Here is a 26900-nt window from a genome sequence, read left to right as displayed (position 1 = left end):
ACTGGTTCAGGGTGAGGGTTGGACTACATCAAGGATCGGCCCTGAGCCCTTTCCTGTTTGCAGTGGTGATGGACAGGTTGACGGACGAGGTCAGTCAGGAGTCTCCCTGGACTATGATGTTTGCGGATGATATTGTGATTTGTGGTGAAAGTAGTGAGCAGGCTGAGAAGAGCCTGGAGAGGTGGAGATATGCGCTGGAGAGAAGGGGAATGAAAGTCAGTAGGAGTAAGACCAGAGTACATGTGTGTGAATGAGAGGGAGGGCAGTGGAGTGGAGTGGTTGCAGGGAGAAGAGGTGGAGAAAGTGGAGGAGTTCAGGTACCTGGGGTCAACAGTGCAAAGTAATGGAGAGTGTGTTAGAGAAGTGAAGAAAAGAGTGCAGGCAGGGTGGAGTGGGTGGAGAAGAGTGACAGGAGTGATTTGTGATAGTAGGGTATCTGCAAGAATGAAAGGGAAAGTTTATAGGACTGTGGTGAGACCTGCGATGTTGTATGGATTAGAGACAGTGGCATTGAGTAGCAGACAGGAGGTGGAGCTGGAGGTAGCAGAGCTAAAGATGTTACGGTTTTCGTTGGGAGTGACGAGGATGGACAAGATTAGAAATGAGTTTATTAGAGGGACAGCGCATGTAGGACGTTTTGGTGACAAGGTGAGGGAGGCGAGATTGAGATGGTTTGGACATGTGCAGAGGAAGGACATGAATTATATTGGTAGGAGAATGCTGAGGATGGAACCACCAGGTAGGAGGAAAAGAGGAAGGCCAAGGAGGAGGTTTATGGATGTGGTGAGGGAAGACATGAAGGTAGTTGGTGTGAAAGAGGCAGATGTAGAGGACAGGGTGGTATGGAGAGGATGATCCGCTGTGGCGACCCCTAATGGGAGCAGCCGAAAGAAGAAGAAGAATTTCAAAGAACTGATTAATGAATTGACAAAAGGCCATTTTATGACTGTTAAACCTCAGAATCAGAATCACTTTTATTGCCAGTTATCATGGGTTGCAAGTACAAGGAATCTGTCATGGTGTGCAGGTGATATAAAAATATATATATATAAAAAAAAAAAAACTAATAAAAACATTACAAATAAAATAAAGACATTCACTATACAATTTGTGCATGATATGTAACAGTGAGGCAGTGCAAATAGTAATATTTTTAAAATAAGTCTTAAGGTGTAGGTTGCAGTATAGTAGTCTTTGTTGTCTGTGTGAATGTAACGCATATGAAATAACCGAGTGGTGGGTGGGTGTTGGGGGTAACAGCGCAGACCACACACAGACCATCACAGCTCGTCCTGGCATTCACCCAAATCAATACATTCTTATTTACTATATCACCTCCACCCACACCCCCACACTCCACCTGCCTCCACTTGTTATTCCAGGCTGCGCCACTGTGAAGATGGTCAGAAGTGTTTGTAAACGCCATGATAAAAACACTGCTTTCACGGTAGGCGGTTTGATCCCATGGCTGTTCAGACACTGGAACTGCAAGCTTGCAATCTGCTCATTTCTTTTCTGGCGTTTGGTCAGATCTGATCAGAGCTCTGCGGTATTCTGCTGATCAGCGGCTCTTAAAGCTGTTTATTTGCCGCAGCCGCCGGTTCTGGTGTGCGCTTCTGGTCTGCGTCGTGACTACACGCTGAACGTCTGCACACATTCTGTTGCACTAGTGGGCAGAAACCCGAGGTAAGAAGACTTGAATTCATTTCTGAACATATTGTTTTGTGCTATAAGATGCTCAGGGGCAGTTTATGCAGCAAGTGGCACAGCTCGAGTGTGTTCCTCCCTGAGTGAAATGCATGTATATTATTCTACACACATTTCCCATAAAAGAGAGAGAAAAATCATATTCTTTAGTTTTTGACATAAACAGATTTAGACCTAATCAAAGCGTCGTGAATTTGACTAAATCACTGAGAAAATGCGAATTTACTGTATGGATTAGTATAAAACACGAATGGAGGCATTTGCCTTGCACGCCTGTTGGCTGGGGTTTTAATAGTATGTACATGGTGGGTTTGAATATGATTTGTGATCTGTGTGGTTTGTCTGTATTTTGCACTTTTGTAAACAACACGGTTAATTGTGATGGCTTGTGATTGTGATTGTGATTGTGATCGCTCGCTAGGCAGAGCATCGCAGCAGCTTTTTTTCACCATCATTTCCATTGAACAAGGGAGGCGTCCCAGTGACTCCCTACTGCACTTCAGGGAGACATTGCCAAAAATGAGTTATTTATAACTAGTTTCATATAAATCTGAAATATGTAACATCCAAGCCTAGTTTAAAATGCATTTTGCCACAGAAAGAAAATGTCACATATTCTTATATGTGATATGTATGTATCTGTAGCCTGTGATATGCCTCATCACATCACCACAGAATCAACAGAAACTCTCTGTAATCTACAATCTTTTAAATGGGAATTGTATTGGTTTTAAATGGAAACTGTAATGGTCTTTGTGGCGTATTATGTCTTGATTAAAGATAAATGTTGATCACATTTCGGTTTTTAATGGAGACTAATAAGGACCATTAGGACAGTCATGTGAAAATAAAAGTACACCCACTGAATCCTATGGTTTTACATATTAGAATATAAAAAAAGACATCTGGTCCTTATCAGCTCTTAAAATGAGATAAAGACAACCTTAGATGAACAATAATACATCAAATTACTCCAAAACATTGTTGGTGCACATCAGTCAGGGAGGTTATAAAGCCATTTCCAAACAAATTAAAGTCCCAAATTCTACAATAAGGAAGATTATTCACAAGTGGAAAATATTTAATACAAGTGTCAATCTTTTCAAGAGTGGATACATTAAAAGCCTCATTTTTTCACATATACATTACAGCACACTGAAAGTCTTTCTTCGCATATCCCAGCTTGCTTAGAAGCTTGGATCAGAGCGCAGAGTCAGCAATGACACAGCGCCCCTGGAGCACAGAGGATTAAGGACCTTGCTCAAGGGCCCAAGAGTGGCAGCTTGGCATTAAATGGTTTTGAGCTCCTGACCTTTCAATCAGTAAGCCAGTGCGTTAACCACCAAGCAAATTTACCCCAAGTCCAGCCTGTGCAATTCTCAGGGAAATTGCAAAACTTCCAGAGTAACATTTCGGAATCTACAGGCCTGTTAAAATAAAGTCCATGAAAGAACAATTAGAAAAACACTAAACAAGTAAGATTTGTTTGGGAGGGTTGCCTGGAGAAAGCCTCTTTTCTCTTAAAAAGCATGGTTTAGGTTTGCATCTGTAGTTGCATCTGAAGAAACAATAACCTTAAATGCTGCGGCAGTGACTGTGCACAGAGAGCAATGAATAAACACGTTCCCAAACCTCAATAAACTGAAGGAACATTGTAAAGAAGAGTGAGCCAAAATTTCTCCACAATGATTGTATAGACTGTTAGTGTCATACTGAACATGAGCACTTCAATGCTGCTGAAGGTAGTTCAGTAAAGTGAACTTAGATTTTCACACACGGTTTCATTTTTTCAGCTTGATTTTTGTAACAATAAATAATGGCATAGTGTTATATATAATGCATTGATGTTCATGTGGGAGTTTTATTTACCTAATTCTAAAACCTGATGATTTGTATTATTTCCTTATACATAAAACTATATAATTTAAAAATGTTTACATCACTGTAGCATCCAGTAAGTATCTTCATTGATTTCTTTAGTTTTATGAGGCACCCAGAAAGAGTATGGAATAGCTAACTGCTAATGTTATTTGTAGTGGAAACTATTAGAATTCCTGTTATGGTGTCTAATGTTTTTTTTTCCCAGAATTTTTACTCATTAGCAGATGATAAATTAATTATTTAACTTATTTTTTATAACAACTATTGGACTCGTTTGTCAATTTTGTATTAATAAAGTGAGTTTATAAAACACCACTTGCATAACCTGTGTAACTATGGCTACCAATATTCAATATACCATTAAGAGAAAGTTACATTGAAAATCAAGAAAAACCAATCAAACGTACTTTGCGATTAAAGCTTGTGTAGTAAAATGTTAAAGGCCAGAAGAGGGCAGCAGTGGCGTGCATTAACGTGCACTGTAGCACCCAGTTATTCAGACTCGGGTGTCCAATCTTATCCACATGGGCCGGTGTGGATGTAGGATTTCAAGTCCACATTAAATTCTACCTGTTTAAATCGAATGATTTTTATTTATAATGATTATAAGGTGTGACTGTTAAATGGTTGGGATGAAATCCTACATGCACACTGGCCCTTTGTGGAAAAGATTGGATACCACTGTTGTAGGCTGATTAAACTGAAAAGCCTGCACGTGCCAGGCAGGATATTTAATACCAGTCTTTTTGTAAAAGGGTCTAAATAAAACTAATAAGAAAAAGAAATATAAGAATCAAAAAGAGAAAGGAACAGAGAAAGAATTAACAATAAATATTTAATAAAATAAATATTATGAAAGAGGGGAAAACTGTAAAATAAAAAAATAATAGTGATAAAAAAAGCCACAATGTGGCCGTACAGCACTATAATAATACACAACCTACACAGTTCACACGTGTTAGCTAATCAGACTAATATCAAATTTTATACATACAGTAACGTGAACAGCCTAACAAAAAACGTACAAAAAATGTCTATATTTAACCTCCTGTGTTTCACTGTTTCATGGGACACTTCCTGTGTGACAGATGGTGGCAAGTGGAGGTTGAAAAGCAGGCAGGCATTTCCAAAACCATTAAAAGAAAACAGGCAACAGCAACAAACAACGTAATCTAGTCAAAGAACATAAAAAACAAAATAAGATCAAAACTAGAAAAGCAACCTGAAATTTAGAGCTCAGAAAGAACAGGTGGCATAACAGATCATTATTCCATTTGGAAACAAAAGATAACATGGGGGTGATATGTAGAATAATCATGTGATTAAAATGTGAGTGAAGCAACCAATTACACAACTCGGGTGGAAAACCAAAACCAAAACAAAGCACATGAAACAGAGCTTAGCATGTGGAATAAACCTATTGCTCTCGAAAAAATGTATTAGTTAGTTAAGTAGTTAAATTCTTCTTTAATTCAAATAAATATTGAGATGATTACTTTTTTTTGTACTTGATTATTTTCTGATTAGTGGAACTTTTATTGACTAGTTATTTTTGATACTCTAACCACCTCTGACAACAAGTATTAACATATACACTCACCGGCCACTGGACCCCCTTTTGTCTTTAGAACTGCCTTAATCCTTAGTGGCATAGATTCAACAAGGTACTGGAAACATTCCTCAGAGAATTTGGTCCATATTGACATAATAGCATCATGAAGTTGCTGCAGATTTGTCCATGATGCGACTCTCCCGTTCCACCACATCCCAAAGGTGCTCTATTGGATTGAGATCTGGTGACTGTGGAGGCCATTTGAGTACAGTGAACTCATTGTCATGTTCAAGAAACCAGTCTGAGATGATTCGCGCTTTATGACATGGCGCGTTATCCTGCTGGAAGAAGCCATCAGAAGATGGGTGCACTGTGGTCATAAAGGGATGGACATGGTCACCAACAATACTCAGGTAGGCTGTGGTGTTGACACGATGCTCAAATGGTACTAATGGGCCCAAAGTGTGCCAAGAAAATATCCCCCACACCATTATACCACCACCACCAGCCTGAACCGTTAATACAAGGCAGGATGGATCCATGCTTTCATGTTGTTTACCCCAAATTTTGACCCTCCCTTCCGAATGTCGCAGCAGAAATCGAGACTCATCAGACCAGGCAACGTTTTTCCAATCTTCTATTGTCCAATTTTGGTGAGCCTGTGCCTATTGTAGCCTCAGTTTCCTGTTCTTCCGTACAGAGGGCCGGATGTGGCCCGCAGGCCGTAGTTTGCCCAGGTCTGCTTTACACAGATTAGTCGTCCTGGTCCCTTTGCACCCCCATGCTCACAGTAGGTATGGTGTTCTTTGGATGCAACCCAGCATTCTTTCTCCTCCAAACACGACAAGTTGAGTTTTTACCAAAAAGTTATATTTTTGTTACATCTGACCATGTAACATTCTCCCAATCCTCTTCTGGATCATCCAAATGCTCTCTAGCAAACTTCAGACAGGCCCGGACATGTACTGGCTTAAGCAGGGGGAAACGTCTGGCACTGCAGGATTTGAGTCCCTGGCGGCGTAGTGTGTTACTGATGGTAGCCTTTGTTACTTTGGTCCCAGCTCTCTGCAGGTCATTCACTAGCCCCCCCCTGTGTGGTTCTGGGCTTTTTGCTCACAATTTTTGCTCTTGTGATCATTTTGACCCCACGATCTGCCCCATCTGCCCCAGATCGAGGGAGATTACCAGTGGTCTTGTATGTCTTCCATTTTCTAATAATTGCTCCCACTGTTGATTTCTTCACAGCAAGCTGCTTACCTATTGCAGATTCAGTCTTCCCAGCCTGGTGCAGGTCTACAATTTAGTTTCTGGTGTCCTTTGACAGCTCTTTGGCCTTAGCCATAGTGAAGTTTGGAGTCTGACTTCAAACAGGTGCCATTAATACAGGTAACAAGTGGAGGACAGAGGAGCCTCTTAAAGAAGAAGTTACAGGTCTATGAGAGCCAGAAATCTTGCTTTTTTTGTAGGTGACCAAATACTTATTTTCCACCATGATTTGCAAATAAATTCTTTAAAAATCAGACAATGTGATTTTCAGGATTTTTTTTTCTCATTTTGTCTCTCATAGTTGAAGTGTAACTATGATGAAAATGACATGCCTCTCTCATCTTTTTAAGTGGGAGAACTTGCAGAATTGGTGGCTGACCAAATACTTTTTGCCCCACTGTGTATGTGTGTGTATATATATATATATATATATATATATATATATATATATATATATATATATATATATATATATATATATATATATATATATATAGAAACTCGCCCCCTGGTTTATCGCTGAATTGCATTGCTAATTTGTTTGGCTGATTTTCCCGGTCTACACAGTTCACAGATAGCACCAAACAACTTGAATCGTTTTTATTTATTTGTGTTGAAATAATGAAATGTATTACTAAAAATATAATTATTAATTATAAAATGAGGTAAAATGTTAATACAGTAAGGTACAGTTTTTCGTTTATCGTGGGCGGTTTTGGAATGTAAACACCGCGCTAAATGAGGATTACTGAATAAACTCACTGTACACTTTATTAGGAACATTTATGCAGGTAGCCATTCAGACAAGCATGGGGTAGAAGCACAATAGATACAACTGTACAGATGTATCAAACATCAAAATGAAGAAACGGTGTGAATTCGGTTGTAGCATGGATGCTGGTATCAGATGTTCTTTTAAAAATATTTCAGAAACTGTCTCCTAGGACACTGCGCAAGTGACAGTTCTCTACCATAGTCTCAAATTCTTGTTTTTTGTTAACATTGATGTGGGTTTTTTTTGCTGTTGTAGCTTATCCACTTCCAGGTTTGGTGTTTTGTGTGTTCTGAGATGTCTTTTATACTCACCATGGTTGTAAAGAGTTACTACATTTCCAGTCAACCCAACCCAGTCTGGTTATTATCCTCTGATCAATCTCTAGTGTTTTTAAAATGGATAAACCCAAATGAAGTCCTGAGACTGGTTTATTGGGGGAAAAAAATCCATTTTGATACTGTAAAAGAGGAAAAATAATTAGCACAATTGCATAATCATTGACCCACTATAATTTGGAACATTCAGAAAAAAAAAGACACCACTGGTGTACTAACAACCACACAACTAACAGTGTGCCAAAGAAAAACAACAGTTGATCACCCTTATGAAAGCTGTAAAGAAAAAACTAGTAGAACAAATCAGTGTCATCACCAATAACCTTGAAATTTCAGTGTTGGTACAAAAACTTATAAATAAATAGTTAAACTTTATTTTATTGAAAAATCCTCCCTTAACATTAATAACAGCTTTAAACACTGATATACAGACAGTTACAGTAGTTTCTCCAAACATTCAGCTGAAAAACTTTTATCTTTCAAAAAATTCCAAATGTGTTCTTTGCTGAACTTTTCTTCAGTCTTTCACTGTCCAATACTTGTGTGTTTTTGCATTTTGCTTAGTTTGGTACATGGAAACAGAAGGAACATCCCAAAAATAATAAAAGACTCTGTGTTTCTAAAATGTTGACAGGCACTGCATACAAAGGAAGTCAAAAACAAATTGTAATCTATGAACAGGCATAGTTTGTACAAACAACATGAACTAGGCTAAGATAAAGACGAAGGAGAAACCAAAATGTGATGCAAAAACTGGGAAATTGTACAGAAAATGCACACACAGGTGTATGAAAATCAAACTTTGAAGTGGAAGCAGCTGTCAATTAAATAACCCATGAATACTTGAACCAATGATGAGACAGGGTGGAGGATTACAATAATGAAAATACAAACACACATTGCACATGATAACAAACAAAGTAGTGCACAAATATGTGGCTTAGAGCGAGTTGGGGGGATATCACGATTTCACAGTATACTGTTTAAAAAACATTTGTAAAGCAAAAAAAAATGTGGCCCTATTACAAGATGCAAGCCACTCATCAACAGTAAGCATTGAAAGCCAGATTGGAATTCACAATAAAATACAGAAATGAGCCACGAAAAAGGATGGAAACAAGGTTAGCATTTACCAAATTGATGGAAACGTGAATAGAAAGCCTGAAATAATTGTGAAGTGGGAGTAATAAATGAAAGGACCTACTCATGTTTTAAAATATTGAGCATTCATGGTTGAGGTAGTGTCATATCTTTGGCTGCTTGTACTGTAGATTAATCTCACTGTTTTATTAGGGCTCATAATCTAATTGAATATGTAATTAATGTAAAGCAGAATCAATACAAAATTTTAAATACATTTTCAATTCAATTCATTTTTATTTGTATAGCGCTTTTAACAATGAACAACTTTACACAGTTAATGTGGTGAATTAAAGTGAATATGTTCTTTATAAGTGTAAGTTTGTCACTGATGAACAACTGTGGCAAGAAAATAACTCCTTGAGATGGCATAAGGAAGAAACCTTGAGAGAAACCACACTCAAGAGGGAACCTCATCCTCATCTGGGTTGCACCAAATGTCCATTGATTGCAGATAAACGATGTTGCGGGGTACAGTGATAATGATCAGAAGGGTCCTAAGGCAATGTAGCAGACTGTTGACATTAACTACAGTCTAATCCATCCTCAAAGCACCCGTTCTTACTCCAGAATTTCATGGAACCACCCAAGCTGAACAGAGTGGCCTCCAATCGAAGAGAACACTATCCAGAGGCAGACCTGGACGAAGTGGGAAGATCCACGGAGGGAAGAGGGGCAGGAACAGTGGTCACTGGAACCTCAGGAGCATGTTTACCTTGCCCGAGAGAGAGAGAGAATGAAGGATATGGATTATTATGTGTCCTTGTTGTATGAAAGTTAATGTCACTGTGCAGTTTGGACTTTGGCAAGACTCGCTATTGCAGCATAGCTAAAAGGGAGAACCAGAAGGTAATACAGACATGAGGGATCTCTGGGATAAGAGACGACCCACCACACCACCGTCAACAAACCTGAGTGAACGTGTGAGAGTGAGGGGACGACAGCATACAAATATCCCAGTTCACCAAACACTCTATATCCATGTTCCCCTTCAGATTTGCTCCTTTAGATTAAAAAATCTACTGATAAAAGACTAAATAAATATATTTTCAGCCTCGATTAGGACACTGAGACTGTGTCTGAATCCCGAACACTGATTGGAAGGCTGTTCCATAACTCTGGGGTTTATAAGAGAAAGATCTGCCCCCTGCTGTAGTCTTCATTATTTGAGGTACCAAAAGATAGCCTGCACCTTTTGATCTAAGTAGGCGTGGAGGATCATACTGGTACAGAAGTTCACTCAGATACTGCGGTGCGAGACCGTTAAGTGCTTTATACAGTCAGTAGTAGTATTTTATAATCAATGTGAGATTTGATTGGGAGCCAGTGTAGACTAATTAAAACAGGGGTGATGTGGTCATATTTTCTAGATCTAGTGAGGACTCTTGCTGCTGCATTCTGAACTAACTGAAGCTTATTTATGCACTTATTTGCACACCCAGACAGTAAAGCGTTACAGTAGTCTAATCTAGAATCAACAAAAGCATGAACTAGTTTTTCTGCATCCTGTAACGACATCAGCATCCAGCAATATTTCTAAGGTGAAAGAAGGCGATCCTGGTAATATTATTCATGTGAGCCTCAAAGGAAAGACTCGGGTCAATAATAACACCAAGGTCTGCTGTACACGTTGAAACAGAAACACCATCCAGAGATGCTACATAATCGGAAAGGTTGCTTCTAGCTGCATGTGGTCCTAGTAAAAGTACTTCCGTCTTATCTGAGTTGAGCAAAAGAAATTTATCAAGCATCCACTGTCTAATGTCCTTTACACACTTCTCAACATTGTTAAGCTGATCTCTCTCATCTGGCATTGCTGAAATATACAGCTGTGTATCATCAGCATAGCAATGGAAGCAAATACCATGTTTATGTATAAATATGCCTCTTTATTTAGAAGGCGTTTTATCAAAAAGTATATTAACCCAAATCACATTGACTGTAATTCTAGTGAACATCTAAGGGAGTTTTTCCTTGCCACAGCTGCTCATCAGGGATAAATGCACACCGTTCACCTTGACTGTTGATTTCTGTAAAGCTGCTTTGAGACAATGTCTGTTGTGAAAAGCGCTATAGAAATAAACTTGACTTGACTTGACTTGACATCCCAGAGAACATCAAATGCACACAAAAAGTATTAAAGCATGAAAAAGGGCAAATCACAAAAAATGCAACAGTGATTGGGTTGCACTTCTAATGTAATTATTGTAAGCAAGGAATAGCAACCACATATTAAATGTAATTTGCATTAATGCACTTTCTTTTTTTCTGCGCAGTTTCCCACCAAAATGAGTACCATAGTCTGCCACCAAATGTGCCATTTTAATGAAAATATGAGGAAATTGAGGATGATTTACTATCTGATTCTTACTGATCATCATTTGATCTCAAACCCCAATGTTCAGTGAATTTCAAAAACAAAAGATTTGGCTCTTTTTTTCAGGGAACTGTAAGTCTTATACTAGTTGGTACCTCTTGTAGCTTGCACACAGACAGGTTGATTATTTATTTTCTTGGTTTCCTGATTGTTTTGTTCTCAGTCCCTAATGGTTTCAGAGTTCACTGAACTTAAACTTGAAAAATGTCAATGGAACAAAAAGTGGAACGTGACTCAATTATCTCTGTTAATTTTTTCTTTCTTAATAAAAGCTCTTCATCAAGTGAAGAGGTCTGATAAAAGAGAACTATAGATAAAATTAGCAAGCTTTCTTCCAACAATTCCTGCCAAGGATTAATTCAGCCATAAAATCTAAAGAAAAGGTTTTCAATAATCCCCTGCTCCAGGTTTTTGACCGTAGTAACTTTTTTTTGCACTTTTAAGCTGTTTTTTTTTGATTGAAAAAGAATACATTTTATAGAAATACACTGTTTTCACAATGACATCAAAACTGTTTATAATAAGTCATTATTTTAAAGGAGTGTGTGCAAACTGACCAAATATAAATTTTTGTATTAATTTTAAAGCATACAACAAATTCAATTATAAAATGTCTTGTGCATATGTATCATCCATTAAACAAAACTTAATCCTCATAAAAACCTCATTCAAAATCTCATTGAGTTTTAAATTCTGGTTCAATTGTTTTTTTTATTTTTAGTGATCAACACTGAAACAATATTGCTATGGATATTTGCTGTTTTTCCATTATTTTGGTCCCTATGACTTTATACCAGTGGTTCTTAACCTGGGTTCGATCGAACCCCAGGGGTTCGGTAAGTAAGTCTCAGGGGTTCGGCGGAGGTCAAGACACACACCCGACTCATATGATTCGTGATGACACGCCCCGCTTAAGAAGGGTTCGGTGGATGTGCATATGAAACTGGTGGGGGTCAGTACCTCCAACAAGGTTAAGAACCACTGCTTTATACCCTTAGCCCCATTCAGCTGGGGAGAGTTATTTATTGCACTAGTGCTCAAGTTTGGGAACTACAACAAATGGCAATTAGAAACCCATTGTACTGATTACTGTTGAATTTCCTTTAAAGCTAATTTTAAGTCTCGTTTTTAGCTTTTCCATGACCATGTTAAAACTACACTGCTATCCAGCTGCCTAATCTTTTACCTATTTTGATAATGTGTATGTAATTATAAGGAATAATCATAATTGCACTTGTATCTTTCTGAACCCTCACAGGAGTAAAAATAATCTAATGAATTCTGTGGCTTGTAATATTCCACTTGTGTGAATGACAATTAACATGTGCCCATTAAATTTACATCTGATATAGACATCTTACTGGTTCGTCACCATGACAGACACTGTGATAGGCATGAGTGATGCCCACTCTCCACCAAGATCTGACCACAGTTCAGAACTGACTGATGAAGAGAAGGAGATCATTAACAATGTGATCCTTAGAGCTGAGAAAATTGAGGCAATGGAGCAAGAGAGAATTGGGTAAGAATTGGAAAAATGTTTTCTTTCTGTTCTTTTCCATATAAGAAATTTCAAGTTTGTCAAGTATTTAATTTCACTCAACAATATTATTCGGCCTTTCAGATAAAATTATACTAAAATGCAAAAGAATACTAATCATGATTTCTCTGTTTCTGTTCCTAATAGGCGTCTAATGAATCGTTTGGACAGCATGAAGAAGACTGTGTGTGGAAATGGGGTATCCCACTGCTTGTTGTGTGGAGAGCAGTTAAGTGCTCTAGGAGTCCAATCTGTGGTCTGTGAAGACTGTAAAAAGGTTAGGATTTTTATATTGATATAAAATTGCAGGTTACACCCATAGCCATGTTCAGTGAACTCTAGATAACGACTGCCAAAATCCCTTTGAAACTTTCTTGCTGAGCTCAGCTTATTGGTTGTTGTCCTGAGTGCACAGTAGATGTTTGGGGAGTTTGTCACAGTGAGTTTTTCCTTGCCACAGTCGCCACCGGCTCGCTCATCAGGGACAAACTTACACTTTACATTTACACTTTATTTATTTTTATCACCACATTATCTGTGTAAAGCTGCTTTAAGACAATGTTCATTGTTAAAAGCGCAATACAAATAAAAATTAACTGAATTAAATTGAATGTTTGCATGTTTAATAAAAGGTGGCCTTGCAATCCCTGGAAAACCTATACAAGCAGCTCACAAGGAACCGACAACTTTAGACCAGGGATCGGGAACCTTTTTTCCTCATAGAGCCATTTTTGATCTTTTTGCCGAATGCATTTTTTTAAAAGAGCCGTTACTACTACTATAAAAAATACAGTTTTTCAATAACAAAACCTTTATTTATGTCTATGTACAACTAAAAAATAAACACATAGTAAGCATCACATGTTGAGCAAATACATGAATTCTAATGAAATACAATTCTGCTTAATACATTCTATTTTTTTCTCAAAAAAAAAAAAAAATTTAATAAACACATTTTACTATTATAAAAACATTGTTATATAAATTACATTATATAAAAATTATTTCACTCAGGTCAAATATCTCAAAATAAAGCATTATATAGTAATATGCAGCAACACATGTTGAGTAAGTGCATGAGTGAAGAACAAAGCACTGTTTAAATTTTGGCTAATACAGATTTTAAAGGGCAATTGGGAAAATTGAATTTCAATAACTTTATTATTTAGTCCCAGAAACAAGTCAAAATAAATAAATAGAATATGCAACAACACAAGTTAAGTGCATATGAACATCAAAGAACAAACACAACAATTCATTGCTTTTGAAGTACTTACATGTTTTCATCCCTATATTCAGAATTTTTACAAGTAGTGCGACTTCTGGCTTTGCATTGTGTTGCTAATAGCGTTGAAGTCTGGTTTATAAGTGGTCAGGTTCAATTTCATGCAAGCATTCAATCTCTCATCTGTCAGATTTCAAAATGTCTCAACGTTTGATTTTTTTATAAAGTGGAAATACGTTCTGTGCAAACCAGACAGAGGAGATCACCAGAGTTTTCAATAAAAGCATATGTTTCTGTCCACTCATTTTAAAACTTTCAATGTTCCTCTGATTTTTTTCTTTTCGCCATCAACACTCATGGTTGTTGTTGCTTGAATCTGCATGCGCAAGGTTACCATAGAAACGTAAGTGGTTTGCCATTTATTGGTGTCATGAAGCTTAAACACAGCACCGCATACGCTCATTGGTTGGAACAACGTAATTTTTATTGTAAATAGATTTGTCATTCATTTCACTGTAAAACTAAGGAATTGTAATTGATTTTCTGTTCAGAAATTATTTCTAGTGACGGTTATTTATATATATATATAAAATGTTAGTGAAGAGAGACAGCTGAAGCGCCACGTAATTTTTGTCAAAGAGTGTGGCTTATAAATTATAAGATGCTTCAGTTGCATGGAAACCTTTTTTATAGAAGATAAGAGTCTATGAGGATATGGATATAGAGGATGTGGAATAGACTGTTATGTTAGAACTATGCATCAGCATGGTGATAACCAAGTGGTCCAGATATTCTGCATAGATAGACATTTTGCCAGATGAATGACTCTTATAACACATCACATCCATCACATAGTTATTGGATTTAAACAACTAATCTTGGGTAGGAAACGTATGTAGAAATGTATATTAAAACAATTTTCACAATCTCTTTTATTTAAACAATATTTAAGAGGCTTACTGTGGTTAACAGCTGAAGTGTGCAAGTATATAAATGTAGTCTGTCTAAGTGGTATAACTATAGGATAATGTCTGCCACATATTGAAACTAAGGGGTAGCCAGCAGCCCAATTAAAACAGTCTTCCCAGTATGAAGATCAGACTAAGCCCTTTTTTGACTCTCATAATCATGGAAACTGTCATTTGATTGTTCTCCTGGTCAGAAAAAAAAAAGGTTGTTTTTTTTAGTACAGATAGCTTCTCATTGGGGATGGACTTTGACTGGCTGTTGGTGGGAGAACATATACACAACAAACTATCTGAATATGGCTGGATCCTAATGCCCTTGCTGTACAACTTACATGAAGCATGTGAATGCTCTCACATATTATGCTGTTCAATAACTTATATGAACCTGTATATGATGCCAGTCATAGCAAATATAATAGAGTTCATCTTACATTTAAATATAAAACATTTTTATTCAGTAAATTTCAATATGTGCCATTCCTACTGTAACTATTGCCTCTTGCCGTATCACATGCATGTAGAGCATTGACTGTTAATGGTTATTTGCCAATAACATTATAACTAACATTAATTTAACATGGTTAATTTATTTTTCATTCTCTAATTTATTTTGTAGGGGACCAACTGTTTATGTACTTGATTTATTTTGTAAGCAATGAATATAGTAATTATTATATATATTTATATATTATATAAAATAATATAGTAATTGTTTTTTGTATAATTATTTTCAATTAAATATGTTTCTCTGCAGAACATGTGCACCAAATGTGGCGTTCAGGTTAACAGCCGACCACAGTCTGTATGGCTGTGCAAGATCTGTAGTGAACAGCGTGAGGTAAAGGAAATTTATTGGTTTCCATATTGGGTTTGAATTTTTTAATGCATATAAATAGGCTCAGGCTCAAAATTCAATAAATTCCTTATTTGATATGCTTTACATTTCTTTTTAAGGTATGGAAGCGATCTGGGGCCTGGTTCTTTAAAGGCCTCCCTAAACAGTTTTTGCCTTTGCCAATGCCAACAACCAAGTGTAAAGAACCTAATTCTGAGAAAATACATAAGAACCAAGCTTCTCTTGCCACATGTGTATCTGCTGCCCAGCCTCAAGTACAGGCTAAAGGTAACTAATATAACAGTTAACTGGATTCTGTTAAGTGTTCGTTGTGGTATTTAACCCTATCAGATCTATATACTGATAAGTTAATGCTACTTTATTCTTGAAATGGAATTTTACATATGTCTTCTAGAAATATTACTATGGTCCACTCACATCAATTTTTTGTTCATGAGTGGAGAATTAACCTAATATTTATAAAAAATAAAACAAACAAAAAAACCCCAGTCATATTATGAGCTTAAGGGGATATGCTTATCATTTGTGTTGTAGCCCCAGATTTGGCAGGTTATCCAACAATTGCTCCCAAGCCGTTTGTGCCTCCAAAGCCTGCAAATATTGTTGGTACCTGTCATACAGACAGATCTGCTGTGATAAAACCTCCCCCATCCACTTCTGTCTGTACAGCTCAAGAAAGTGAGTTAAAATCATGCTCTACTCAATTGTTATTTACTTGACTGAAGATTTCTAGTTCATTTTGTTTGGTTTATATATTTCCAAAAATAACAGAGAAAGGAACCCTCATGGGAAATGGTTTGCAAGGGAAAGTGCAAACTGGGGAAAATAGTGATCTTACCAACTTCAGTCTGGCACCTGCTCGTCAACAGAACTCTGTAAGAGAGGAAGATGAGGATGAGCTCAACAGTTATGACTCTGATGAAACCAGTAAGATAAAAAAATTCTGGGATTTTTCATGTGCAAACTTTAGAATACCACCTCAAGTATGTCAGCATTTTGTCTAGTCACTGAGCTAGTATTAAAAATTGACTTGGAAATAAGTGAAGATTGGGTTTGTATTAACTAATTAATGCCTAAAGTAATCACATATGGATTCCTCTAATATTAGTAATACATTAATAATGTATGATTAACTAAGTGTGAGAATGTTTTTTTTTTTTTTTTTGCAGCAACGCTCGGATCTCTCGAGTTCAGCTTGCTTTATGAGCAAGAGAATAGCAGCATTCAGTGCAACATTATAAGAGCCAAGGTAATACTAATAAAAGTATATAAATGCTCAAACACATTTATATTATCTTCCGCTTAGTGAGCAATTCAAAAGTTCTTAAATTCTTAAAGTTAAATGATCAAAGCTGACTTACATTTCTTGTTTGTTTGATGTTGGTTAAAACAGCTTTATAAGCAGAAAAAAGACAAGCATCTGACAGCTCTTCTGCTACATTTAGTGATCTTCAATCAAACCTACACTATCCACACACAAGCTCATGTCACAGTACACAAAGAAGATTCCTGTGGGTTTTAATCACTCATTTTAGTCTGAATTTTGGCATGTGAGGGAGTGGTATGGCAGGACACTGTAGCATGGGTGTGGAGGGTTCAGAAAATGAAGATGGTAGAGCTGTAGCTAACCTGTAAATGCATATTAACAAGCATTTTTTTCAAACAATCCCACATAATCTAACCACCAACAATAAAGTGATGCTTTAGGACTTAATACAATTTCAGAGTACTTCTAAATTTAGAACTAAATTACTTTTTTTAATATATATAAATTCAAATGCTTGCACTAATATCACCACAGGTTTGTTCTTATGGATAACACTATACTGATTAACTACAACACAAAGAGTGACATTTCCACCCCTTCACCACTTATTTCTATTTGTCTGAACAGTTTTCCACTTTGCCTAATTTCATTTTAAATAAGCTCTGGCCCTGAGTGGACAGCAGCATTCTGGATCATGTACACATATGGCTTATTCTTTGCTTTAATCTGCATTTGTGCATGCCATGGTAAATTGTTTTTCAAGACAATGCTTTCTGGAGGCGTTTCTGAGCCAATGCAGTGAGATCAATTACAGAATCATGCCTGTTTTTAAGAGTTTTTTAGAGCATACAATATTGATTGATTTTTGCCCTGTCTTTCATGCAGAAAATCTTGTAATTTTGTCTTGAGAAACATTATTCTGAAATTAGTCTACAATTTATAGAGGTCTCTTTGCCTTTTTCATGTTTATACTGAAAGTTTTACGAATACATCTTTTTTACAGGGTTTGAAGCCAATGGACTCCAATGGACTAGCCGATCCCTATGTCAAGCTGCATCTGCTACCTGGTGCAAGCAAGGTTGGTAAAAATTCATTTTTTGCATCTATTAGTAAGATGTGAGTAGATATAATAAGCTCTATTACTGTATCTTTATGGTTCATTAGACATTACACAACTTTTTAGAACAACTTAATTTTATACAGATAACATCTAACGTAGAGCCAAATTAAATGTTAGTTGTAAGGTCCTGTACTAAACAATGCTCAGTATTTTTATATGATTTGATGTGGTATATATGGGTGTTTTTTTTTTTCTTTTTTTCTCTAAAAGCTATTTAAAGGAATATATTATATTTTCCTATTAAATTCCCACACTTGACTGATTTTAACACTTGCCTGTTCATCTAATTGATGAACTCATGTCACTTAAAATTATTAAAATGGAAAATTGACATAATGTAACTTTTCAATAATTATGACTTTTTGTTGTAATGCTTTTATTACAATTGGCAAACAACTAACAGAAACAGAAAACAGACCAGGCATGGTTTTACTTTGCAATACTTTGCAGGCACTTTTTTCTATCTGTGTTGTATACTGGAAGATGAAATCCAACAATGATTTTTAGCTTGAAGCACAACATGGAAGAGGGGAACAAAACATTTAAGCTTGTCAGTTACTATAATTATTGTACATTGCACATTTTTAATATAAAACAAAATGTAGTAGTGAGTAAGTTTTCAACAGTTGTGGGTGACTCTGAAATTCTTGGTGAAGAGCAAGACTCTCTTCATCTTGAGTGAGTTTTTTTTGTAAAAGTAAAGTGGGTGCAGCTTAGATTTCTCTCCTGCTACATAGGCATGTACCTCCACAATGAAAGGTTTAGCTGGTTAAGGGAGTTTAAGGATAGGTGCTGCCCCCTTGAGGCATTGCAAGGATCGGTCATCTGAGTTTCATTTTCATCTCTTCTGACTATTTTAAAAAACGGCTGTTAGGGCCCTGGCAATAGCTACAAGCAGAGATGGCAGTATTTATGATACATGTATTTCAAATATAAAATAGGATTTGGTAATTTATATTTCATAGGGTTGATGAAGATGGCTTCATGTTTTGGTACAAAATACTTTAGTGTTTTGTATTTTTGTAGTTTTAAAATACCATAAAATTATTTTGGAAGAAGTCAACATGATGACATCATAACTTTGCAGCCTCTGATTAGAGACTATTCAGTATTTTGCCAAGACTTAGTTTAGATCAGAACAGAAAATGTAATCAAATAAAAGACAGTGGTGAAGGTAAGAAACATGCAGACTGCCAGCTTTCAAATAGGTGTCCAATTATTATAAATATTTGATTGTCGAATGAATAGGATCATGATTTTGCGCACAATTGCATGAATAACTGCCTGACACACAATATACTATTATATTTATGATTAACAATCAAATCATCAAATTGGCCAATTAATAGAAAGTCATGTTCCTTTGTAAAAGTATTATTTTATTTTTATTAGTAGTTTATTTTGATAGATGGTGTGGCTTCTGTAATTTGTAATTTATTTTGATACACTTAAAGTTAAGATATTTGGTATTTTATTTAAAAATACATTTGGATGTATCTTTGCCCTACCCTGGCTACACGTCAAACAACAGTAAAAGTGTCATAATACTTTCTGTGTGAACTGGAATGGGAAATAGATGTAGATTGGAAGCAATTCTTTTTTTTGGTGGTTGCGTTGAACATGGCGGGGGATGGGAAGTGCAGGATAAAATACTATGCTGAGCATCACCACAATAGAAACAGACTAGACTCCATGAGCTTGGCTTCACCAGATGTGGCTGCTTATGGAAAGCTCTTTCTGCTACTTGCCAACTTGTTACGAATTAGCCTTTCCGGCTGATGAGCTTGATGAGTGGACACGCAGGTTTAGGGTGTATTTTTGCTTAGGCAGCCTAAAGGGTACTCAGTGGCCTTGCAGTTGCAAATTCTCTTGCTTACAGGTGCATGATCAAACACAGGGGTAGCTGAGGGTAATGGAATAGCTGAGATCTTTTATCATGCATATCTGCTGTTATCACTCTCTGATTATACAGCCAAAAGAAACAAACCCTTGTAGAATTTAGCTTTGTTTAGCCATGTTGAAATAAGCATGAAGCTCTCTCTCTCTCTCTCTCTCTCTCTCTCTCTCTCTATCTCACACTCACACTCACACTCACACACACACACACACACACACACACACACACACACACACACACACACACACACACACACACACACACACATACACACCCACACACCAGTCTTTTGTTCACACAGAATGGAATGTTAAAAAAAAAAAAAAAAAACCATCCTGTGAGCAGAGGGTGAGCAGGCTGAAACACACTGCTGAGAGTGACTGGAGGAGTGTAAGTGACAGCTGCTCTGAGCTGACAGGAAATCTGTAGGACCATGTGACCATGTGAATGTAGATTTAATGTTCCGGCTTGCTGAAATGCTTTTTTGCCCCCCATGTTGGTAAAGATTGATTATACATTTACATTTATGGCATTTGGCAGATGCTCTTATCCAGAGCGACTTACAACTGAGCAGGGGAGGGTTAAGGGCCTTGCTCAAGGGCCCAGCAGTGGCAGCTTGGTCATAGTGGGATTTGAACTTGTGATCTTCTAATTCAAAGTCCAATGACTTAACCACTGAGCTTCAAGCTCCCTTTATTATAAGAGTAACTATATATTTTCTGGCAGCTCAAACCAATCTGGCCCTCTGCCCTCTGCCCTCTATATCAACATTTCCAAGCTAGCTAATATATACTGTGAGAGCCTATAGCAGTAGAGATGACACTATGACACTATGACAGAAAGCCTCAGTTTCATCTTCTTTTTGCTCAGTGTTTATACCTGACATCCTGAGCTGTTTATTGTTTATTGCTGTCCTTTATTTATCTTGCTCTCTTCGTGTTTTTATTTGCTGACTGTATGGTTTGTACATTGTGTGAAATATACCCATCAACTTGGATTAGCTTGTCTGTGTTTCTCTAATAAACACTTTTCAATTTTATCTGTCTGCAAGCCTTGAAGAGGCATGATACTTTTACTAATACTATTATTATTTGTGCATCTCTCTATTGTCAATGCAGTCGAATAAGTTACGCACCAAGACTCTCCGCAACACCCGTAACCCCAACTGGAATGAGACATTGGTGTACCATGGCTTGACAGATGAAGACATACAGCGCAAAACTCTTAGGTCTGGTAAAGTTAAACTAATAATTTATGCTATATTCTATTTGAATGACTCTAGGGGTGAATCTCAATAGTCATAAATTTGCTGCGTCAATAGTTTTCCTATTTGCCTGATTTGACTACCAGTCTCACAGTTGAACCTTCGCAGACATCATGTGAAACGAGGATCATGCTATTTTGTTTATATGGGGGACTCAATGTGTAATTTCACATAGAACTACTGGTTTTAACCAATAAGCTCATACACAGTCTATTATGATAATGTAGGAGCATCTTGGGGCAGGGATTTAACAATGTTTGGAATATATTCTGTTCTAATTTCATTCAGTAAATAAATTTTTTTTATTGTTTTTTTTATTGCATTGAAGTTGCAATGTACTTTCGCTCGTTAGCATGTTCGCATAGGCAAATTTAGCTGATTTAATTAGATTTTTACTTTTATACATTTAGTTTTATGTCTTTCTGTGATGTTCTGTACCACATGGTTTTAAATGTTATGAGAAATTGTTTTATGACTACCCAGGCCAAAAGTAACAAATGTACAAAACAGATGTCAAGTGACGCAATAATAAGCCGTTTCTAAATTCAACAAACAAATGGAGACAGGATTATCATATTCCTGTTATCCCTTACAAATCTGTGGAACAGTTAAGAGCTGGCCCATGGCCCCTGTAAAAGTTTCAACTAAGATTGAATCCTAGGACTCACAATTAGTTAAATCCTGACTGATCAGTTAACAGATATGCCCTTCATCATGACACCTGTTTGTAAAAGGGATATATTAGGCAGCAAGTAAACATTTAGTCCTCAAAGTTGATGTGTTAGAAGCAGTAGAAATGTACAGAGATAAGGATTTAAGCGAGTTTGACAAGGGACAAATTTTGATGGCTAGATGACTGGGTCAGAACATCTACAAAACTGCAGCTCCTGTGGGGTGGTACCAGCCTGGGATAAGGCTGGCTGAATTTAGCCTCCACCCTCTACCCTCTACCCTCTACCCTCTACCCTCTACCCTGCCACTTTAATCTTTAAGATGGTGAAACCTCAACAGTTAAAACTGAGACTTATTAGGCTACATGAGTGCCGTGCAGACACCACTCCAAGAGTTAGCTGGGAGTAGGTCCCAGAAACCCAGTACTTTATTGATTACATCAAACACACACACAAACACACACACACACACACACACACACACACACTGTTTGTCTTTCTCGGTCTGTTTCAAGTTTTTTCTTATTCTGCCAGAATCTCTGTCTGTGATGAAGACAAGTTTGGTCACAATGAATTTATTGGGGAGACCAGAGTTGCTCTGAAGAAACTCAAACAGAATCAGAAAAAAAAATTCAATGTTTGTTTGGAGAGAGTGGTCCTGGTGAGTCTCTCTCTTTTCTCTGTATAAGACATAAAATGGCCATAACATACATGCATACATGTATTTTGCCTTTTTGTTTATAGACAAAGAAGACTGCAGCTGCTAGTGCAAGAGGAATATCCCTTTACGAGGAAGAGGTAATTATTTTTTTGCAGATTTTTAATAATTGTTATTTACATGAATAAATTACAATTTCACACAACATATTAAACACAATGTTGTTTGCTTGTTTTTATTTCAACATATATTTATTAAATTCACATAAGCATTTCTAGACATTACTTATTAACTCAAATTTATATTTAAATAATGCTTTAAATTAACATTTTTTTAATTTTGTCCTTATATTAATTGAAATAAACAAATTTCAAGAAATGATATTGATTTCTTACTTTCCTATTGTTTTTTTTTTTTATGGTTGCATTTGTCTGTGTGTAACTGTGTAACAAAATGTGTGTATGTAGCCTGCAAAGGATGGAGCAGAAATAGAGGAAAGAGGTCGTATTCTGATATCCTTAACGTATAGCAGCAATCAGGGTCGACTTCTTGTTGGTATAATACGATGTGTTCACCTAGCACCCATGGATGCCAATGGCTATTCTGACCCATTTGTCAAAATGTGAGTGCTTTTGTATAAAACCATCTCTATTTATTCATTTAGTTTATTTTAATTCAATTCATATTAGAAGAACTATATTATACATACTTTTTGAATATTGCTGTGATTAATAATTGTTAGACTTCACTTTCCTTCAACCAGTTGAACAGCTTAGTTTTATACTGACACAAATTTAAATGGTTAATGTAAAAAATTGATACAAAATGGAAAAGTACAGAACATGCATGCCACAATCGAATTATATTATTATTTTAGAATAAAATGATATGACAATATTATTTTGAGGGATGTGACCTGCTTTAAGGACTGGGATCAGGAACCATTGATCTAAAGTGTATTGGTGCATGGTCCTACTATCTACAAATCCACTGGTTTCAGATGCCTAAAGCCGGACATGGGGAAGAAGGCTAAGAACAAGACCCACATTAAGAAGAAAACTCTAAACCCTGAGTTCAATGAAGTAAGAGCTGAACAACCATACTCTATAAACAAATACACTATATTACTGACAATTTTAGAACAGTTTTTAAGGATGATCAGCCTTAAATAGAGGCTTAACATAGAGCAGTTAACACAGATATTCGTCAGTGGTGTTATGTTGTTGATATAACAATGACCTATGGTGATAGGACATTACTTGCTTTTATAAATGCTTGATAAATAGTTAAGCTTAGTCAAAAATATTCCTATAGCATTAGCTCCTAATGACCAGATGTGATACTATGCTAAAACAGATCTACTGGCATTTCTCTACTTGTCACATTTCTCTTTGCAGGAATTCAGCTATGAAATAAAACATGCTGAATTGGCCAAGAAGACTTTAGATATCTCGGTCTGGGATTACGATATTGGCAAATCTAATGATTACATTGGTAATGTATAAATTACAAAATTTGTTAGATTACATTTATTTTAGATATAAAACATATGCACAAACAGTTTTATTTACATCAAAAGGACTAGTTGATTTGATCTAATTTTAGTATTTATTTTTATGTCAGTATTGTTGGATTTAGGTCACTGCTTCAGAAAAAAATTTGTGCTGTTCTACTTGTCTATAATAATTTAAACATATTTTGGAAGCAACTTGCATAGTATTGAATACTATGAATACAACTCATTCCACATATGTTTAATTTTTGCTTCTCATATGTCATTAAATGGGAGGTAATTTAGCATATACTCATCCTAAATATGAAATATGTTATGTAAAATGTCCTACTTTATGCAACTATAGAAACACAAGGCACTAAAACTAATTCTTATTCATTTTCATCTATGCAGAAAAATAATCTGGATTCTGTTTCCCTCATGATCAAAGTGGCAAATGTTTTATTAGTAAGCTAAATATGTTTTCACAATGTGCCACTCCACATCTTATAACTGCCTAGTTTGACACTTGAGTATATTCTCTTGTCAAATATAGCAGATACTTTACCAGAGTGTCATGTGTGATGTGATGTGGTACTACCACTGTCAGCTCCTATTCTCTACCTGACAACATCTGGGACAGCATTTACAGATTATAGCTATCCCGTGCAGTTTAGAATGTGAAATACAACTTTTCCTAAATGTGTGCCAGATTCCTTTTTGTTCTCTGTTTTTTCCTCTTTTCCATCCATATTGAGTGTAGCCATTACTTTACATTATTTTTTTATTGGAGTATTGACTGTAAATTTTCTTAATTTTAGTATTGACTGTCAGTTGCCATGTCACCAGCCATGTCTTATCCTGAGGTCAGAATCTACTTGTACACTGCCATCCAATTGTAGACTTTTTTAACCTACCTGCCTTCAATCAGCATTCATGCAGCCAGTGCCCAAATCTGCTACAGTCCGATGATAACTATCCAGGGTCCTGCTATCAGCCATCATTGGGCATCCCTCCCCATTGATTCATTTGCATTGAATGGGTCGGCTATGCAAATTCTTACTTGCTGATTATGACTAGCACCCAAACCACAATACAATGCCCAGCAACCTCAGAGACCATCACATCCACATTTACCCACTTTTTACTTACACATACCAATTATGACAACACAGTGCATAACACCTAACCCAACAAACATTTATTTTAAATTATATTCTTTGTGTTGCACACTGAGCCTTTTAATTTTTAAAGACTTCAAAGGTCCTATTTTGGATTGCTTTTATCTCACATTTTGGATCACCCTGCAAGTTTGCTGAATAAAGCCATTGTTTACTTGTATCTGCACTGTTTTTCGCAATTTAACAATTCATCTGAACCTTCTATATAAAGGTTAATCCCAATAATCCCAAATTCCCAATCTATTGCAACCTATAGACAATTATCTTATGTAGTGACAAATTTGACAAATTGAAAAAAATGACACATTTGTTTCACCTCTATCACTGTGAAGGTACTGTTGGTCACTGACCCACTGGTGCCCACTCAATTCAGTGAAAGGACATGAATTGACTGGATATCACCTCTTGAATATGTATTCATTTTATTTTTAGTGTTGTGCTACTAAGTGGTCAATGTGTCATTATTTAATGTTTATAATAATTAAAAAAGCTCAGTGTGGCAGCATTGTCTTTTTTATTATTGACAGAATTATTATTGTGAATTTCTCTCTTGAATGTATAAAGTGAATCTATCTATCTATCTATCTATCTATCTATCTATCTATCTATCTATCTATCTATCTATCTATCTATCTATCTATCTATCTATCTATCTATCATTATTGTTTATTATGAAGTATAATAAAATTCAAATTTGTTGGTTTGATATTTTAACAGGGGGATGCCAGCTGGGCATCACTTCTAAAGGGGAGCGTCTTAAGCACTGGTATGAGTGCCTCAAGAACAAAGACAAGCGGATTGAGCGCTGGCATACTTTACTTAATGAGAATCATGTCTCCAGTGATTAAGGCTTGTGTCAGGCTCTTTATGCATGCCGTATATAATTAACCTAATTGTAGTGCTGCTTTGTAAGTTCCTTGGCTTGCACTTGTAGTAAAATGTATAGTCTTGCTCTGGCACCACTATACACCTGTTCACATGCTCTATAACAATTCGTCCATCTAACAGGGCCCCTGAGTCTTCTAATGTGCCTCTGACATGGTGAATGTTTCGGGAAATGGGGGCAAGGTCAGTAAATTGTGTGAATGCCTTAGCCACAAGCAAAAGTGCAGAAATGCATGCAGTTTAGATTCTTTTGATTTTCTAATATTTGTGCTTGTGCAATATTGGTGCTGAATTTTTCGACAGATTACTGAAATCACCTGTTGGCAGTTTTAAGGTTACTTGAGCAGTAATGCTTTAATTGCATCTAGGACACACCTTGACATAGTACTTGCCATTAAGAAGCACTACTTTCCCTTTTAAAGGGCAATTGATAGCATGGACTGATTTTATAGGTGAATTATCCTATTTTATTAATGTGATGCTATTATAAGTATATGTTGTTGCATGCACATTCAATAAAAAAAAGAGAGGGAAGTTATATCAAAGCATAGAAATGAAAGTAGATTTAGATTTGAATAAACATATAACTGCTGGTTATAATATATTAAAACATTTTGATGTTTACTGTCATTAATAGTTTGTCATTTTAAGCTTGAGTATGCAATCTGGGAGTACACATACACAAAATATATAAAAATGAATGATGAAGAAGGCCAAATGAACAATACCAGGTTTTTTTGCATGATAATCTTGAAATGTTTAAAGTTTGATGTAACTACAATATTTTGTGACGAATATCATGTTTTGGGCAAATGCACTCCAAAAAAACTGTGGAAAGCCATT

The 26900-nt window shown here is 36.3% G+C and overlaps 1 protein-coding gene across 2 annotated transcripts; it reads left to right on the top strand.

Annotated features, from left to right (window-relative positions):
- The first annotated feature begins 988 nt into the window (after positions 1–988).
- Positions 989–26669, top strand: rph3ab (rabphilin 3A homolog (mouse), b). Of its 2 annotated transcripts, none has more exons than XM_046842169.1 (16): positions 989–1686; positions 12386–12555; positions 12721–12850; positions 15521–15604; positions 15721–15889; positions 16157–16300; positions 16394–16549; positions 16792–16871; positions 17893–17967; positions 21025–21134; positions 22376–22502; positions 22586–22639; positions 22967–23121; positions 23500–23581; positions 23897–23993; positions 25890–26669. In XM_046842169.1, exons 2-16 carry the CDS (start codon positions 12407–12409, stop codon positions 26018–26020), a joined length of 1743 nt encoding a protein of 580 aa, XP_046698125.1. In that variant the 5' UTR covers positions 989–1686; positions 12386–12406; the 3' UTR covers positions 26021–26669. The 2 variants fall into 2 exon arrangements, with proteins under 2 accessions (XP_046698125.1, XP_046698126.1); XM_046842170.1 differs by lacking the exon at positions 25890–26669 and adding an exon at positions 24406–25332.
- Positions 26670–26900: the final 231 nt, after the last annotated feature.

Source organism: Silurus meridionalis, chromosome 27 (assembly GCF_014805685.1).
Source record: "Silurus meridionalis isolate SWU-2019-XX chromosome 27, ASM1480568v1, whole genome shotgun sequence".
Lineage (NCBI taxonomy): Eukaryota > Metazoa > Chordata > Actinopteri > Siluriformes > Siluridae > Silurus > Silurus meridionalis.
Note: the sequence above shows the minus strand (reverse complement) of the source record. Positions and strands in the feature narration are given on the sequence as shown.

Bases quoted from the DNA above. Each gene is read 5' to 3' on its own strand.
- rph3ab (XM_046842169.1), top strand. From the start codon at position 12,407: ATGACAGACACTGTGATAGGCATGAGTGATGCCCACTCTCCACCAAGA. The intron at 16,872-17,892 runs GTAATACTAATA...TCTTTTTTACAG, and splicing joins GCAACATTATAAGAGCCAAG to GGTTTGAAGCCAATGGACTC. The intron at 21,135-22,375 runs GTCTGGTAAAGT...TTATTCTGCCAG, and splicing joins ATACAGCGCAAAACTCTTAG to AATCTCTGTCTGTGATGAAG.